This window comes from Ornithodoros turicata, chromosome 3 (assembly GCF_037126465.1).
Source record: "Ornithodoros turicata isolate Travis chromosome 3, ASM3712646v1, whole genome shotgun sequence".
NCBI classification, from domain to species: domain Eukaryota; kingdom Metazoa; phylum Arthropoda; class Arachnida; order Ixodida; family Argasidae; genus Ornithodoros; species Ornithodoros turicata.
This window is the reverse complement of record NC_088203.1, coordinates 103,250,540-103,269,429: the sequence shown is the minus strand read 5'-3', so window position 1 is coordinate 103,269,429 and position 18,890 is coordinate 103,250,540. Positions and strand designations below refer to the sequence as shown.

The window sequence follows — 18,890 nt, the reverse complement described above, 5'->3', positions numbered from 1 at the left end:
GTTATAGTACAAAGTACAAACTCTCATTTGTACTTTGACACAGAAGACACTTCCGTGATACGTGTCATCGGGTGAAGCCCCATCTCGCCATCGATCACCACGTCTCTTCTTCCAGAACACTGCCAACTGTGACAATATCCACACGCGGATCAACTCTCATCCCTGTTCACATCCGGAACCAGCACGCACGAGCGCGCGGTTTATGACGTCACTTCCGTTTCATCCTCTTCCTCCGTCGTCGCACGCGCGCTACGAACCGAGAAGCCCCCGCGTGAGTGTGCACCGCCCTCTCGAGAAATGTGGACGCGGGCCTTGATCGCGTCGAAGCACGTGGCCCCGGGAGGCAACTTGAAGCAGAGGGCCAGGCGTACGAGTCGTCATGCTGATGCCGCTCAGTCGGGGTCACAGCTTGAACGATGTGGGAAACAGTGCAACTGCAGCGCAGCGCAAGCAGTCGAGCGCCTCTTCCAGGGACTCTGGTTCATCGCCCAGTGGTTTAAACCCCAGGAGATTATCTCTGGCCGGCAGGAGAAGGGCATCGTACAAGCCGCCGCCCAAAACGCCTGCCAGTGAGTGTTCCCCCACAGAATAAGATAGAACTGTGCATGGTCGTATAGAGAGAGGGTTTTCTTGTGCCGCGCGTTGCGAGCTTGTGTCGAAAAAGTTTTCAGGTCAAATACGTTTTCGTATCTACAACCGGGATGAGGAGGTTATTCTTCCTCATAAAAAATTGATCAACTAAGCGATCCTTCTGCTTTTTTTTTTGTTTTTGTTTTCCTTTCGTTTGAAGGTGTTTTGCGTTACAGTTCGCCGAATTCCTCCCTTCTCTGTCTTTCGAGCGACGGGCCGCGCTATAGCGACTCAAAATTCACGTTGCTCCCGTATTACTGTACATTACGGTCAACATCTGATGGGATTGTACTGTCTAAGTAATGTAGAGTTATATTACTTTATCCAAGCTTCGTGACGTAATTCTACGTAAAGCGACGCGCTCGTGCTTTCGGGAAATACGTGGGTGGCATTTGACGAAAATCCAACACGTATTCTCACGTACACGAACTTGCTAAGGAACCCTCTCAGGTGGACAAATTTAACGGGTTGTGGGGCGTTGTTCGTAAACCAGCGATGATGCTGATGATGATTACGATTACCGTGACTAATTATTAACTTCCTGCGCAACGACCTACTCGTACTGCAGAAAACATCACGGGGTTGTTGTTTGTAGCAAAAAAGGCGTCACTTTCAGGATAATGTCCTATACTGAAAGGAAAGAATCGGGACCGCAATCCTTTTCCATGTCCTCGTGTGTCTTCGTATCTTTCATCTTGCAGCTGCTCTTGCGGTGTGTACGCAACGCAATCACCGCAAGCGCCGGAGAAGTTTATCCGCTCCGGCGTCACGAGATTCTTTTAAATCGATGCCTGTCTCGAATGGCCCAAATGGAACGTTTCCCTTAATCGCTCCTTTGAACCATTAAGCCTCAGTTAAATTTCTTACCGGGTTTATTCTTTGTGCCTTACATCCTCCCCCCCCCCCTTTTTTTTCGGTGTGTGTGCAGGGTATAATAGTAATTTTTTTTTCTGGCGCTCCCAGCCAGGAGTTTCATGAGGAGTGAACGTATATTTCGAACAGACGCGTTGTCTTTCTCCTTGTTGGATTTATTCCCATCCACGCACGTTGTTGACCTACGTCCATGAACCCTTTGTATACTACCATGTCTGGGGACAGTGGCCAGAATAACTCTGTTCCGAATACTCTGTCTGAACAGCGCTGAAGAGCACATGAAGCATCTTTGGAATTAAGACATAGGACATAAACCTCGTAAAAACCGCGAAGCAATTATAAATGTAAATAATTATTATCTGTTCGAAAAGAAGGAAAGAGCTAAAGGTAGAGTTAACGTACGCCAAGTGTGCGCATTATTCGTGAACATATTTCGAGTCCCACTAATTTTAGGAGGTTGGCAGTTTGCAGAGAACAATATACCACAGCCGTCTACAGTTGTTCTGACGCATAATTAGTTTTACATGTGTATAAGTGCTTAAATTCGCGGGCTCAATAATTCGTGAATTTATGAAGAGCCAGGATCAGGCAATTAACCTTAAATTCACGATACCGCGGTGCGTCGACCCTGCATTGATCAGGCGTCTTAGCGGCGAAGAATTAACGATGAAGGATGAAAGTGACTGAAAAGGTTAGCCAGCTGTAGGACTCGAACCCACATCTTCTGGATTGCCGGTCCAGGATTCTGGATTGGATTGGATTCTGGATTGCCTACCAATTGGGCTAAGCTAACACGCCTCCGCAGCGACTTCCAAGGGTGCGTCATCTGAAGGGACAAACCAGCCACTCTCTCTCACGCATCCTCCTTTCACTCTTACATTTTTGCTCACTCACACTCACATTCATACGACGGGATCGACGCAGGCGGCAACTGATGAACAAGAACCGATGTTCTGAGGCTGGAACAACATAGGGGGGACAAATACATACAAAGCCTCAATTTGCCTAAGAAATTAACGATGAAAGATGAAAGTCACTGAAAAGGTTAGCCAGCTGTAGGACTCGAACCCACATCTTCTGGATTGCCGATTCCAGGACTCTACCAATTGAGCTAAGCTAACACGCCTCCGCAGTGACTTCCAAGGGTGCGTCATCTGAAGGGACAAACCAGCCACTCTCTCTCACTCATCCTCCTTTCACTCTTACATTTTTGCTCACTCACACTCACACTCACATTCATACGACGGGATCGACGCAGGCTGCAACTGATGAACAAGAACTGATGTTCTGAGGCTGGAACAACATAGAGGGGACAAATACATACAAAGCCTCAATTCGCCTAAGAAATTAACGATGAAAGATGAAAGTCACTGAAAAGGTTAGCCAGCTGTAGGACTCGAACCCACATCTTCTGGATTGCCGGTCCAGGGCTCTACCAATTGCGCTAAGCTCCTCCACCTTGAACTTCCAGGAAGAAGTTGACAAAAGGTATCACAACTGGGTTCACATTTTGAGCCCTTCTGACTGAGAGGGCTGCGATTATGGGGGTCCTTACTCGGCTGGTATGTGGGTCATTTTTGTCACCGCATCGAGCAGGTACGACTGGCACCCGGTACTGATGCGGCAACTTTTACAAAGGCCGATCCGCGTGGCAGCGGGCTTAAACCCATACATGCTTGCTGGATGGCCCAGGCTTACAAGGAACTGGAATCACCGGACGCCGACATCCGCACGCGATTCGTGAAGGCTAGATTACTGTCTCCTCATGCAACGGAAAAAAACTGAACACGTCCTGGATAAAATTTCTTACATATTTCGTTCGCGTATTGTTCTGTCATTTTGTTCAAATATTTTGCGGAACTTTAAATTCGCGAGGATAAGAGCGCTCGCGAATTCCGCAAAACATTCATTTTCACGCACATACATAGACAAAATAGTCTATTCTAAAAACGATAAAACCGGATTTTAACTTTATTTCAAAATAATCTAGCCCGGTAATGCCTGAAATGACCCAATCAAATATTGAGCGTGTCGCCTCCTCACAGCCTGCCAACGGACAGTAACCTCTAGCACCTGCGACGTTTCTTCGAACACACTCAGAATTCACCGGACAAAGGAGACAATATTGAGGAGAGAGGCATTACGTTATTTATTTTCCTGGCGGCAATTTCCTGAGTCGACCACCAGTGACGCTGTGTGTGTGTTTGGACTGCAATTGGAGACCACGCTTCCGTCGAGAGTTTCTCCGCACAAACAAAGTGGGCGAACGAAATGCGATTCGATAAATAAATCAACGTCTTCTACGGTTTCCGACTTGTCCCGACCTACGTAACGGGCCATCGTTGTGGCTTGCGATGGGAGAAATAATTAGATAAAGTAACCCATTCCGGGAAGCCGTCCGTATAGAAATGCATTAGAAATTCTGGAAGAGATCCAAGGCGAAAGCCGTATGCTCCCATTGTCTGTGGAGAAATGAAATCTTCTCTGCGAGAAAGTTTGACGACTGTAATCTCGTGCATTTGTTCCGTACGTCTCTCTCTCTCTCTCTCTCTCTCTCTCTCTCTCGTGTCTTTGAAATCCGGCTCCTCTGTAGCGGCGCAAACGAAGGTTTTAATTCGCGATTGTGCTTCCCTCTTTTGTTGTCAACTCCTCTTATGGTTTCCTCCGCGAAAGGGCGTAAAATATTCACGATCATTATGTAAGATAATGACACGTCGATGGCCATGTAACTCGGGCACCCGCATTGGACATTCATCCAGGATAAATGGCAAGGGCTGTTGTTTGAACCGCGACCTACTAGAATATAGCGACCATGTCATAATCGGCAAACCCCATGAGGAGCCCGTCCGCACGATCCGCTAGGGGCACTGCTCATGGGCCCGCGAGATGTACATCATGATTGGACGATGGAAATTTGAATTTTGAACGCGCCGAAGCGGACGTGCGACTACCGTAGCAGACCATACGTGAGGCCGACAACGGCAAGCCCTATCGCCACCACCACCACCACCACCACCACCACCGTAGCAGACGACAGCAACAGCTCTATGAAAACGCGTAGAATAATGATGATAATCAGCTTTAGAGAGAAGCATCTCACGTGGGACATCCTCCGCTTGTACAAAAATACTAAGGTAAGCGAAAGTACAAAGTACTGCAGAAATTGAGGAAACAATAACCGTGCCGATGAGTAGCGCCTCCGCCAGCCTCAAAATGCGGCGCCGGGATGCGGTCCATATGACGTGGTCGCTATAATTTAGTAGGTTGTGGTTTGAACATGCATTCCAACACTCCTCTGACGTCAGAGCTGGACGCAGAAGCGTGGTCGAGTACGACACGTAGCCTGACATACATATATAATGCGTGCATGATGAAATGAGCCACAAATATCAAAGTGTCACTATTTTGCCTCGTTGCGTACACGCGTATTATGTAAGCGGTACAACAAAGGCTCAGACATCCAGCAAAATCGTGTAGTCGGTTTCCTAAGAGATGAAAATGCAATCATGTCGGTGTCTGGAAATAACGTTGTTCAACTGTTACACAGTCCATGAGTACAATTGGCAGCAGACGTCATATTATAAATCGTTCTCGCATCGTGATTGGCTATAAGCAGCCAAGCTGGCGGGGTTCGCCATGTTGCGGACAATATGGGCGTAAAGCGCGGACCCCATAACAAGCGACACGCGACGCGCTGCAGAATTTGTCGCTGTCGCGTCTGGTCATGGCGCGACTTCCTGGTCCATTTGAGCAGCGACATTTCGTCACCGAGAAATGATGTTTTTGGAGAAGCAATGCTTATTTTATTCGAGCTAAGTTGTAAATTGCCATAAATATACCAAAAATAGTATTTCATTCGTCAAAACGAGGAGAAATTGTAATGAAGTTGCTATGTAATATTCGCCGTAACGCAGTGGCGCTGCGGTTGAAGTACCCAACGCCCCGCTCACTTCTTCGTCTGCTAGTTTTGTTGGTTGCCCTCTCCACCCTCTCCCTTGCCCACGCGTTCAATTCTTGTTTCACGCCGCCAAATCTAGCTGGTTTTGTCAAACAACAGGCAACGAACTCAGCGACATGCTACAAATATCTACTGGGAGTAGATGCAGAAATATTGAGCCGCGACAAAGCTTTTTTGACGCTCGTGTGGCGGCAGTGACGTCGATTTTGTCGCTTCTCGCGTGTATCTGCCGCGTGTCGCTTGTTAAGCGCGGACCCCATAACAAGCGACACGCGACGCGCTGCAGAATTTGTCGCTGTCGCGTCTGGTCATGGCGCGACTTCCTGGTCCATTTGAGCAGCGACATTTCGTCGCCGAGAAATGATGTTTTTGGAGAAGCATTGCTTATTTTATTCGAGCTAAGTTGTAAATTGCCATAAATATACCAAAAATAGTATTTCATTCGTCAAAACGAAGAGAACTTGTAATGAAGGTGCTATGTAATATTCGCCGTAACGCAGTGGCGCTGCGGTTTAAGTTCCCAACGCCCCGCCCACTTCTTCGTCTGCTACTTTTGTTGGTTGCCCTCTCCACCCTTTCCCTTGCCCACGCGTTCAGTTCTTGTTTCACGCCGTCAAATCTAGCTGGTTTTGTCAAACAACAGGCAACGAACTCCGCGACATGCTACAAATATCTACTGGGAGTAGATGCAGAAATATTCAGCCGCGACTGAGCTTTTTTGACGCTCGTGTGGCGGCAGTGACGTCGATTTTGTCGCTTCTCGCGTGTATCTGCCGCGTGTCGCTTGTTATGGGATTCGGGCTTTATGGGATTCGGGCTTAAAGCAAGAGAGCAACACAGGTGCAACATATGCACATAATTAACGAGCCCAATTGAAAAAGCAGCAGCGGAACCAGACATTTGTTGACAAATCTTGATTGACAGGGACACACCACCAACCAGCTGGCGGCGCCGATCTCTTTCAGGACCTGAGGTCACGGTTTTTAATTGCTCCTTTGTTCAGTGCTTAAAAACGCGAGGTTTCTGACCTCCTGTCAACCGGAACATGTTCGTCGTAATGTTACGTTGCACCCGCCCCATTATCTGTACACCCATTCAGCTGTTAACACTCGTGTGCAGTTTTGTTTTGTTCTTTCTTCGATTTTACGTCATGTGAAGTAGCCAGCAGGCTGTGCATACGGCCTGGATGTCGTCTGCTATAGCAGGTGCACCTGTAATCCGCAGACGATTGCGCCCAGTCGCTTAATTCCGAATCGGTGACATCTGAATACGTGTGTGTGTGCAGATATGCATATAATAATAATAGTAATCCAGTTGTGCAAACAGGCTACTTTTCTGTGTTATTCCTGTGTTGTTTAGCCGTCGTCGTCTGCTGCGGTGTTTCGTCATTTCAGCAATGTGCACTGCCAGCAAACGATTGCGATGCACAGTAATTCCATATAACAAAAACCGGCTTCGCATAGCAGCCATTGGCTGACTCGCAGATGATGACGTCACGCGGGGAGTGAGCAGGTCTTGACAGGCTTAGCTGGTTTTGGCATTGGCCGGATTTACTAGTGCTTTCCAAAACGGTTATTCTGCGGTTGGGCTTCACTGCGGTGCTCACCTGTTGGGCAGCGAAAGCACGCTCTACAGGAAACTGATGGCGGTCAGCTGTTAGATGATTTGCCAGAAATTTGAACATTATTCCTGTATTTGCCATGAAGAATGTAATAGTGCCAAGTAGCCCGACTGTCTACATTGATTAGTCATTTATTTTCAACTGCTTTCTCGATTACGTTTTCTGTCGGGATTTCTCCGAAACGACAGGAAATGATTTTCTTTTCAGTTGTGTTCGGTAAAATAATAATATCCCGAGTTATTCCATGTATTTCTGCATTTTTATAGAATTATCAATTTCACCCAGTACAATCACCAAACGCACAAGTCACTGAACGCACAGTACCGTCATGCTCGATCATCTGCACTACACAACTGGATATGGACTCGGTGACTTCACAAAATTCACAACGACCATCACGGCGCATCACGAATTGCAATTCACAAGCACTTATGTTTTCACTTGACGAATTCAACGCATGAAGAATTTCAGTCGCATTTTCTGAAGGATGTTTGCAAAGTGATTTCACATACTTCACCAATGCCGTGAGCATAAAAGTTGAACTGAAACTCACGTGCACGCTTTTATTTTGTCATTCTGCGCTACCAGTTCAGCGCGCACCAAGAACTTGTACTGTAAGCTGTTTTGTGGATGGATGCCTGCAAATGAGGAGCCACCCTCACGGACTTCACCGACTTCACCAGCACCGTCACGGCAAGCATGAAAACCGAACCGAAATTTTCACGAGCACACTAACAGGTTTTGAATGTGACGAACTGCTCCGTTTGACGAAGGAGACGTTCACAGGTACCTGAATACGACAAGTTCAATGGTTCAGCTCCGTACGCTGTCTCCACACTGCTTATACCAGACGACGGAGCGCAGGACGGCCGCTCGGACTCACCGTTGCACGACTCGGACTTGGATGTGCCTGACGAACGCCGTCGGTCTTCGACTACTTCTCGAATCAAGAGCAGTGTTACCAGACTGTTTAGAAGTCACAAAGGTAAAAGCGCCAAGATGCGGCCACAGACGGTAAACGCTTTCAGTGTCGTCTGCGAAATATTCTCGCTTGCTCGAAAGGAGTCAGTGACGAAAGGGATGCAGTTTGTAATGAAAATGAGGTTCGTCTTCCATTGAATCGTGCAAAATTCTGTCGAGCTCTGTTTAGTATTTATTTTTTAATTTTTTTTTAAACGTACATATCTATAATTTTTTTTCTTGTCACTTTTGCTATGCTTGGCGTAAAATCGTGCACTTCGTATACGGCGTGGAACTTTAAAAACATTCTTCTGTTAACCGTATTCATGAAATGTGCTTTGAAAGATATGACACCGTCAGTTTGCCTTTACTTATCCTGTTCGTTGTTATTCTTGCTTCTTTTTCGCCCAATCAACGTTGGGGCTTGTAACAACGGCTTGTGCAGGACTCGGTAGATACGACAACGGCTCAAGTAGAGTGGCGTCACGCAAGCGGTTCGATATGTTTCGCAGGCAAAGTGATCGGTTCGAGTGGCTCGGAACCGCTTTTTCCAGAGTGCGACAGATTTTAAGATTACTTTTACATTTTGGGGTAGCTCCCGCTTTTCCGAATGGAATCCGTCCGCTGACAAACTATGCGCGTGACGTCACGAACATGGCGCATGTGCCGTCGTCTTCACATGCGCCCAGTAGAAAACAACCACTTCACTTTGCGTCGCCGGCATTCTGTTGACGTCACCAAAGTAGCGGGGCGGAATTTATAGGGTTGCCACCAGGCCGGTCGGTTATCTGCTCGTTCTGCCGGTAGGAAGGTAATACCACCAGCCTTTTGCCGGTATTTGTGGCTCAAGACCTTTCATAGGGGCTTTCGAGGGGGTTTTGCCTTCAACATTCCACGACAGCTTGAATAAATCTGGAGCACAGACCCAACTCCGCAGTCACCAGTCGTTTTCTTAGTTATTCATTATTATTATTATTATTATTCATTGTTATTATCATTATATAATCGTTATTCATTAAGTCATGCGTTCGGAGGGGACAAGAGCAATGGTTGTGCAAAGCTGTTGGTGTTCGTGTCGAGCCAGCTAGAACTTAGGCCGTATATACAATCATCATGAGATCTCCGCCAGCAAAGAAGGGTTTCTCTGCGTCGATGTGTTTTCCAAAGTAAGTGGCAGTCCAATCCGGTTGCTCCAACACGATCCAGTGTAGCGTTCCTGCCTGTTTACAGCCATTTCTAACATCAATAATCCAGCCACACACAGAGGAACATATGTTTCCTCGTATTATCTTGCGCGAGCGCGCTCGCTCTTTTCTCTCTCTCTGTGTGCTCGTCCACCCCTACACCCACTTTTCCTTTCCCGCGAGCATTTCCTCCTTTCCCTCTATTCCACCTCCTCTCCCTCGGCCGGTATTTTTTTACTACGAAAGGTGGCAACCCTAGCTGGGAAGCGTCTCTTGTCGGCTCACGTTTTTTTTCCCATACCTCAGGGAATTTATTAGATATTTTGAAGATAGGTAGTACAGCAGGCACATGCAGTTTTGCAAAGCACATTTCTACTCTTTGATTTATGTTTTATTGCTGTCGATTTAAAAAAAAAAAATTTTTGTTTTCTGGACCACTTAGAATTCACCAGGAACCATGCGCGGGCGAATATAAGTGGCCAATATACAAGAACCCGCAACTGCAAACATGCCATGTTGTCCGTGTGGACCCTCACGCTAACGACAGTTTTTATCTGGATACGTCCAGTGGGCGTGGTCAAGTTTCGGAACCCGGATGTGACATACCTAACGTCCGGTTGTGGGTGGCGGTAACCGAGCGTCTCCCCCACCCGTAATCTGGCAACGCTGGGGCTGCTTTGGCGTGCTCCACTAAAACATTTCGCTGACCCAGATTTGCTCGCGGCACGCGAGCGCTCGCGTAATCTTTTTTTTTTTTGTTCTGTTTTGTTTTGTTTTGTTTTTCCTTTTCTAAATTGCTCATTCGTTCTTTTCTTTTTCTCCTGGTGTTATTACGTGTCTCAGACGCACAGCGGCTTTGACGTTTTTGGTTTAGTTTCGTTTCCCCTCTCCTTTTTCTTGTTTTTAATAGCCAGTCGTAGAGGTACAGGCAGAGTTGGCGATATTGATTGGCTGAGACAGTTTCCCTCTCCCTTTCATTTTTTCGTGAATGAGCCTCGTGATTGGACGTGGGGGAGACTGACCAGTGGGGAAACGCCTTTCGCGATCATGTGATGGCCTTGAGGGAATGGGTGCGGGTCTGCGTTCAAGGTCACGAATTGTTTGCACAGGCAGCGGGAAAAGAAGTAATCCTTCTTTGGGCGACTGTTTGTCATGCACTTAAGGTATTCCATCACCATTTCCCCCGACCTGTGGTGATAGGGGATTTCCGTGCGGGTCTAGCGTATGGGCTACGGGCAATATGTGTTGCTCCTCACAAAATAAATTTATAAATTTAGCGTGGCCAGAAAAAAAATATTTCGGGAGGGGTTCTGTGGGGACTTTACATGGGAGAGGGGGATTTCCCCTCGTTTCCTTCTCCAAAATGCACTACCAAAGGTACCATTTTGGGGTTTGGGGTTCAATTCCCAGAACCCCCCCTCCCCCCCCCCCCCCCCCTCTGGCTACGCCAGTGAGTGTGACGCCCATATCTGCTACTTTTGTGGCGTTCTTTGCCTTTCTGGCCAGTATTTGGGAGGAGGGGTGCAAGAATTTTTGGGGCGTTAGGGGGGTGCTGGGAAAATCCCTGACGTACCCCCATAACTTTTTTGGCTCACAACACTGGGATGGGCTATCACAGGGCTATTATTCGATAGCTCGTGCAGGGCCCTTTTGTATGATATATAAAATTTATTTGTACTACTGATGTGTGCTCTTCTTGAAGTGCGTTGGAACGTGTACGGCATGGTCACTTTTGCCATATTTGAACTCCGTTATCTGGAAAATGCCAAAGCTGTTTTTAATCACTTGTGAGCAACTTCATACCTGCACGGGCATATATATACATTTTTTTTCATTTGAATTCAGAGATATTCCACGCCTTGTTCGATTTAAACTGAAGCTGCCCACCGTGCCATTCAAAAGAGGGTGTGTTCAGACAGTGACAGGTTGGAAGATTTCGTTCCCAAGCTTTTGGTGACAAAAATTGCAAGCTGCACTTTTAGAGATGTGAACATTATATTGAAGTGAAGAGAAATTATATTGGAGAATAATATCGGTAGCAGGTTTCTTGTCTCAGTAATGATTGCTCAGTTGGCGCCACTCTATCATCACCACATGACACATCACTCAACATCATCAGTCCAATTATTCTGTATCATTTGATCGGTCACAGAGTGTTGGGTGCCATTCTAAACAGTGACACTAATAGTGTAAGTTGTTCATACATTGGTGGTGACATGTTGATCTGTATTGCAGAAACAGAGAGGCGAATTCGAGCCAACGATCCCGAGTATCATGCACAGTTTAACTATGCTGTAAGTAACCCTCTTTCTGTGATATGTTAATACAACCAGGTGTATATAGTAGATATGTCTGTGGATGGGTAGCATAAAAATGCACTTGCGTGCTGCAGGAAGGTGCCACAAAAATTTAATGGGAGACAGGTACTTCATTCATCAATTTTTGTGCAAAATGTAATAGAGTGTGTAAAGTATGTCTAGTACAGATGTATTTGATGGCTGTTCTAAGCAGTGATGGCCAGTAGTTAACTACATGTAGTTAAACTACTAGTTAAACTACCTGATTGTAGTTAAAAAGTAGTTATCAACTACTTGCAGAAATGTAGTGGCAACTACTAGTTAAACTACTATTTCGAGTAGTTAACTACAGTAGTTAGGTTACTGCAGGGGCCAACTACTTCCGATTTTTCCGCAAGCTTTACGGCACGATTGTGCTTTCGACTTTTACCTTGAGCTACTTGTTTGATGAGAACGGAGGTGCAGAGAGGAGAACGGAGGTGCGGAGAACAGAGCAATTGTGCTGTGCATGTGTACTAAACCTTCACTTTTATCGCTGCTTGTGATTCATATTTAGGTGTCCAAGAACACTATAGAATGGGATTGGTGTTGATGGGCAACGTTAAGTAGTTATAAATGTAGTTAAAATACATTGCAGTAGTTAAAGAAGTAGTTTTAACTACCTCCCCTGAAAAGTAGTTGAACTACTAGTTAAACTACTCCATTGCGAAGTAGTTAGTAGTTATAGTTAAGCTACTGTACAAGTAGTTAGTGGCCATCACTGGTTCTAAGTTACGGTGACTTGTGGCTATCTCATGGAGGGCTTTGCGTTCATGTATGGGAGCAGTTTCTAATCTGGCCTTGAGAGGTAGGGGATGTTATAGGCTATATGAGATGTTATTACAGGGCAGAGACTACCACCCAGTTGTTCAAACAAAAGAGGTCTACTATGTGACAAATTGTGCATCTTAGTGGTGTGCTTTCCTCACCATTAGTAGATGACGCCCTTCGCTTAGCAACTCCTTCCTTCTAAGAGGTCTTCCGCGGGTCTGGAGACATGTTCTGTTCTTTTTGCGTTTCCTTCCCAACAGAATAACTACATCAAGACATCAAAGTACAGCTTCCTGACATTCCTGCCAAGAAATTTATTCGAGCAGTTTCAGCGGCTCGCAAACTTCTATTTTCTATGCCTTCTCGTTTTGCAAGTAAGTTTCTTTTGCCCTATAATGATGCGTTGGTTTGTACTCTGCCCCCAAGATTACCGTATCGTCTTTGGTGAATGTCCATTTATTTGAATTACTTTCATTTGCAGATGATCCCCCAGATCTCTTCCCTAACTCCATGGACTACCGCAGTGCCTTTGGTTGTGGTGCTTTCCTTAACTGCTTTAAAGGATGCCATTGATGACATTGTAAGCATTGTAATTTTATGTTGAGACACTGAAACTGAATTTCCACAAAAGCATTTAATACTAATAGAGCATTCTACAAAGTGGATGCTCTTCTGCACAATACAATGTGTCTCACATTTTCCAGTGCTTAACACGCACTGCCGTGCATCCATTAAAGTGATTGAAACTTGAAAAAAATGTCCACCATGTAATGCGCACCGTGGCATAAATACCGCTGCCAATAGTGAACAGAAACTGTAACCTTCACATCACTGTTAGTAGCGACAATAAGCAAAGTACATGCTTTGACTATGAGTATTTTTTATTACATACTGGTATCATGGACGATTCCTTCGTCTGGTTTGACTACGATGACCTAATAGCGTTGACAAGTTGTCGATTTCTGTCAACCACGATGTAAAAAAGGGCATAAATATGTGACTATTGTTTAACCGTATGCATCGGAAATGTTTGTGAAAAGTGCTGTCTTGCAGAACTCCATTGCCAAGACAGCATTTCTTGAGTGGCATCAATCATAACCACGGGGGCCTAGTTTTTAGCTAGATATTCGTGTCCTGCATACTATGTAGCTGGAGTAGCATGTTTCATGTTGAGCCTCACACATTCAAGAGCATTGTAGTGTTTGAACAGAGCCCTTTCCTAGCGGTGTCAGTCTCTCATATAAGAAATATGTTTGTAAATGTAGAGCTCATAATGTCTGCTAGTGCAGACGGGCACACACTTTGCTTTCAGCTTTTTGTACCGCAGAGTACAGACGCAATGATAGCAGCTCACGTCAATCTATATGTACTCTACTGTGGTATATCTCTGAGTCACTTCCTTCTGGTGTGACTTTGCAGCAACGTCACCAAAGCGACAATCAGGTGAATAACCGTCTGTCGAAAGTTCTCCGTGGCAACCAAATCGTAGAAGAACGTTGGCATAAAGTACAAGTGGGCGATGTCATCTTCATGGAGAATGACCAGTTTGTCGCCGTAGGTTCGATTCTTTTTCTTTCTTTTGTTAACGCCTTTAGTGTTCACACTCTACCTGAAGCTATTCCTGAAATGGGCTATTAATCGGTGCTGCCTGCATAATATGAGACTCGTCTAATGGAGTTGCTGAAGTTTCGTTGGATGGTCTGGAGTGTGATCAATGATGGGCAGAGTACATAAAAAAATTATACTTAAATTAGAGTACCAGCACATTGCATCACTTGTCCATGAAGTGCAGTACAAAGTACAACATTACAAATGTACTTAAAGGCAAGTAAAAAGTACATGTTAATGTAAGCAAAGCAACTGCCGCTTTTGCCTCCCCCTGCCTGCTACTCGGCGCAACAGTCTGCTTGTTCCTAACTACAGTTGTAGGTGTTGCTTTTATGGAAGAAGTTGGTTAGTACTATAAATGAGGATATATTACGTATTAATGTGCACTTAAATGGAAATGTTTTTGTTTTGGTTGTTTGCATGGTTTTTGTTTGTATATAGGGAAGTATTTTACAACAATCTACTTCAAAAGGATCCTAGCCAAGCTCCTTGTGGGGCTTGGTTGGCCCTTGCAGAAAGACCAAATGATTACAACTGTTCCTCGGTGGAAGGGGAAGGGGAGAGGGGGCGGCTGCCCTCTCCCCATTGTGACCTCCTCTGCTCAGAGAAACAGCATTGTAGTTGTTCTACGGTTTCAGTGAAGTTTTCCCTCTCACATTCCATTGGTACGCAGGCAGACCTGTTATTACTATCAACGAGCGAACCTAACGGTCTCTGCTACATTGAAACTGCCGAGCTAGACGGGTGAGATGCTTTCTCAAGTCTCAACACTTTGTCTTAGCGCCTGGCTTTTCCAGTGTGTTTGTATGCATGTCATTGAACAATCTTCTTCTTTTTCTCTCAGAGAGACAAACCTAAAATGTAGGCAGGCGACTCCAGACACGGCAGAAATGGGGAACAACAATGAGCTCTTGGGGAGGTTTGACGGTAAGTTTTTTTGCCCCCCCCTCTTTTAAAGTACGTCGGTAAACCTATTCCAAAAGCACATTTTGCTCTGCAATTAAGGTGCACAAATCAAATTCCAATGTATAGCATTATACAGGGTGTCCCAGCTAAATGCGAACTGATTTTTAAAAAATATATGTACTATCACTTTTTGTCGAGATGAAGTCAGTTGCAATATGGCATATGCTGAAGGGCACTGAATAAGAGGGCACCTGCAAACTCCTAATGCAATCTCCTAATTAACTTCCAATAATTTACTTTTTAATTATAAAAGGTGCGAAGTTGTCCCAATGAGAACATCTGGTCCCTTCGGTCACCTGATACCGTAGCCGTTTTCAGAACAAAAAAACGTTCGATAGATCGTCCACAAAAAATTCGGGAAGGAGCACCATTTTTTTCTTTATTTTGTTCATTGCGCGTCTCCAGAGACGCGTCTTCCCTCGTATACCTGTTTATTGCCCCTTTAATGACGTTTCCTTCTCCTTCATCATTGCAGGGGAGATTATTTGTGAAGCACCCAACAATAATCTGAACAGGTATGAAGGAACCTTGTATTGGAAAGGTCAGACTTATCCGCTGGACAACGACAAGCTCCTCCTGCGTGGATGCGTGTTGCGGAACACCCACTGGTGCTACGGTGTGGTCGTCTTTGCCGGACGGGACACAAAACTCATGCAGAACAGTGGCAAGACCATCTTCAAACGCACCTCGCTCGACCGCCTCCTCAACATACTCATCCTTGGGGTACGCTACTCGAGAGTTCAACTTAGCATCTCGGATCCAAGATTTGAATATTGTGTATAGAGCCTCGCATTTTAGGGTACAGCCCCGGTGTAACCCTGTTTCTCTTTGTTTGCCCAGATTGTGTTCTTCCTGTTCAGCATCTGCCTTTTCTGCACCATCGCATGCGGAGTGTGGGAAACAGTGACGGGGCAGTTCTTCCGCACCTACCTGCCCTGGGACAAGATTATCACCACGAAGAATCCCGTCGGAGGAGCCACTGCCATTGCTGTGCTCGTATTTTTTTCATACGCCATCGTTTTAAACACAGTTGTGCCCATCTCTCTTTATGTAAGGTAAGTGCGGCATGGTTTCAAAAATGCACATACTAATGTGCAACCAATTGTTATCGGCCAATATTGTTTTGAAACGTAAAGAAAGTCGTTAACAAATCCTCCTTACTTAAAAAACATTGCATTCAGTGCGCAAAATTCGTACGAATATGAACATGTGAATCCTGCAAAGGTCTGCCTTATCAGGCCGAATACCATACACCCTGCCAGGCACAGGCGTGATATTCATGTTTAGTGCTACAACCAGCGAATACTGGAATGCTGGCTGTTTGACTTACTTGGCATTATCTTTTGCAGTACAAGACCGTTGATAACTAAAGACTGTGACTAACAAAAATGATTGTATCGTCCTTGCAGTGTGGAAGTGATTAGATTCTGCCACAGCTTATGGATCAATTGGGACGAGAAGATGTACTACGACGTGAAGGATGCCCCCGCTCGTGCACGTACCACCACTTTAAATGAGGAGCTGGGTCAGATTGAGTATGTGTTCTCAGACAAGACAGGGACACTCACCCAGAACATCATGGCCTTCAACAAGGCATCCATTCGTGGACGCCTCTACGGTGATATCGTTGACGAGATCACCGGTGAGTCAATCGAGATCACAGAGGTACGTCCTTTTGGTCACCTTGCTTTGTGAGGGCTCTTTGGGAGCCATTTTGTCGCCGTGTTCTTCATTTGTCTCAAGCAGGGATCGGAACCGGTATTTTTTTCCGGTTCGATTCGGGTTCGGGTTCAGGCATATTGGTTCGGGTCAAGTTTAGCTCCGCTGAACCGAAATTATCAGCTTGAACCGGTTCAGGTATATCAGTTTGGTTCGAGTTCTTGTTCAGGCATATTGGTTCGGGTTCGGGTTTAGCTCCGCTGAACCGAAATTATCCGCTTGAACCGGTTCAGGTATATCGGTTTGGTTCGGGTTCGGCTCAGTGAGAACCCCCCTGCACACACACAGACAAACAAAAATCTGTCAGTGGTCGGGACATTTACAGGGATTGGAACCGTTACTTTTTTCGGTCCCGGTTTAACTGGTTCATGGGCAGTAATTTTGCTACATGAAAGCGAACTTACGCTCACCGTACACGGTTGTAAGAGAAAGGTGTGAGATAACCGTTTCAGGCGAGTCAAAAAAAGGTCAGTCAGTGGTACAATTATTTCACCTCTGAACCGATTCCCGAACCGGTAACCGCATGAATTTTTTTTGGTTCAGTTCCGGTTCTGTTCAGGACAAGCAAAAACAATCGTTCGGTTCGGGTTCGTCAGAAAATAACGTTTCTTTCGGGTTTTCGGTTCGGGTTAAGTTCCGGTTCCGATCCCTGGTTTCAAGAGGGTTGTTGTTTCGTGTTGTACGAATCAAACGTATCATAAATACTGCTGAAATGCACATATGACTGCGAGCCAGAAGTACGGCAAATGAATTTTATCACCTGCTGTACTCTGAGATGCCTTTTTGAATTCCCCCTTGGACTTCCCAAAACAAATGTTAGCACAATGCTCAGGACGTCTCAAAAAGCACACTAACCTCCACTGTTTACCGCTACATCCTGCTGTGCTCTTCCTTTAAGTCTGTATCAGTATGATGCACACCATCACAGGACATTTGCGGTGTTAATGTGGATCACATTCTTAAAATTTTTGCTCCATGTATTGGCCAAGCTAAAGTATGAAGGAGACCACACAATGACCTTGAGTAACTGCAGGATAACAAACTCTCCCCATCCTTTGTTGATGTCGTCCAAAACCAGGCATATAGATATACCACCATGATGAGATCCTCACTGATAGTGCAGTCGTTGTGAAGATGGCCTGAATTACTGTCTACAAAGCCACGCACTGCGCCTTTGCAGGACATGAAGCCCATAGACTTTAGCGAAAACAAGGAATTCGAAGAAAGCTTCAAGTTCTACGACCCTGCCCTTCTGAATGACATCCGCAGTGGGGACCAAGATGCGCAGGAGTACTTCCGTCTGCTTGCCCTGTGCCACACGGTCATGTCTGAGGACAAAGACGGTGAGACACATTCTGTTTGTGTGTTTCAGTACGGCACACATTAAAGCTGATGTTCCGCGAATTGTATATTATCAGCAAAACGTTCTTCCCACTTAACAAAGTCTTTTGTTAGTGTACATAGTAACATAGTTACATAGTTGGTGTACATAGTGTGTCGCATCACCTCATGTCCTTCCAAGTTCCAGCCCATGTGGCAGTGCAACAATAAATATTCATTAGACGTTTATTGCGAATCTTGCTGTGGTGTGACCATAAAACACCATAATACTACCTGATACTGATGATGACTATAATGATGCTGAAGAGTACTGATGCTGAAGAGTACTGATGCTGAAGAGTACTGATGCTTATTATAGATAGAGGTGTGCACGAGTGCGGGTATACCTACGGTTTCCTGCAGATACCCGCACAGTTTTACGATTTGCGGGTAGAAATTCGATGTCGCTGCGGGTTGCAGGTAAAATGCGGGTGCGCCCGCAATGGGGGCGTCCGCGGGTAGTGTGAGTAAACCCGCATTACCCGCATCCCCGTAAACTAACCTTTTGGGACCCTAACTTACCGTATTCATTAACTGTTGTATTTTTCTCCTGATCTCATTGAGAAGAATACCCGAATAAGCAAACTTTTTAATATAACATGTGGCATTCACTCGGGTTTGTACAAGATACTCACAGAAAAGTATTTAAGTTAATTTACTGAATATCGGCCAAAAAAAGCAACTGAGTAGAGCAACTGAGTGCTTATCAGTATACCCAATCTTGAACCGTATTTAAATAGTATTTGCAAGATCAATCTGCAGTCAAGATACCAAGTTACACGCAAAAGTATTTAGGATACTTAACTTAAATACTCTACTCAAGTTAATGTACAAGTCTGGTTTCACTTAAATAGCTGACAAATTCAACACCGAACAGAGCACAT

The 18,890-nt window shown here is 45.4% G+C and overlaps 1 protein-coding gene across 3 annotated transcripts in view; it reads left to right on the top strand.

The window, feature by feature from the left end:
• Positions 1-18,890, top strand: part of LOC135389049 (probable phospholipid-transporting ATPase IM) — a 75,450-nt gene that overhangs the window by 36,657 nt on the left and 19,903 nt on the right. For 2 of the 3 annotated variants that reach the window (XM_064618997.1, XM_064618998.1), the window contains exons 3-12: positions 11,462-11,520; positions 12,594-12,707; positions 12,815-12,913; positions 13,753-13,887; positions 14,615-14,685; positions 14,786-14,868; positions 15,383-15,630; positions 15,748-15,962; positions 16,317-16,572; positions 17,807-17,969. In XM_064618997.1, the coding sequence (XP_064475067.1) occupies positions 11,462-11,520; positions 12,594-12,707; positions 12,815-12,913; positions 13,753-13,887; positions 14,615-14,685; positions 14,786-14,868; positions 15,383-15,630; positions 15,748-15,962; positions 16,317-16,572; positions 17,807-17,969 (1,443 nt within the window). Of the gene's footprint in view, positions 1-274; positions 570-11,461; positions 11,521-12,593; positions 12,708-12,814; positions 12,914-13,752; positions 13,888-14,614; positions 14,686-14,785; positions 14,869-15,382; positions 15,631-15,747; positions 15,963-16,316; positions 16,573-17,806; positions 17,970-18,890 lie in introns of those variants that run through there. The other variant, XM_064618996.1, reaches the window with a different exon arrangement.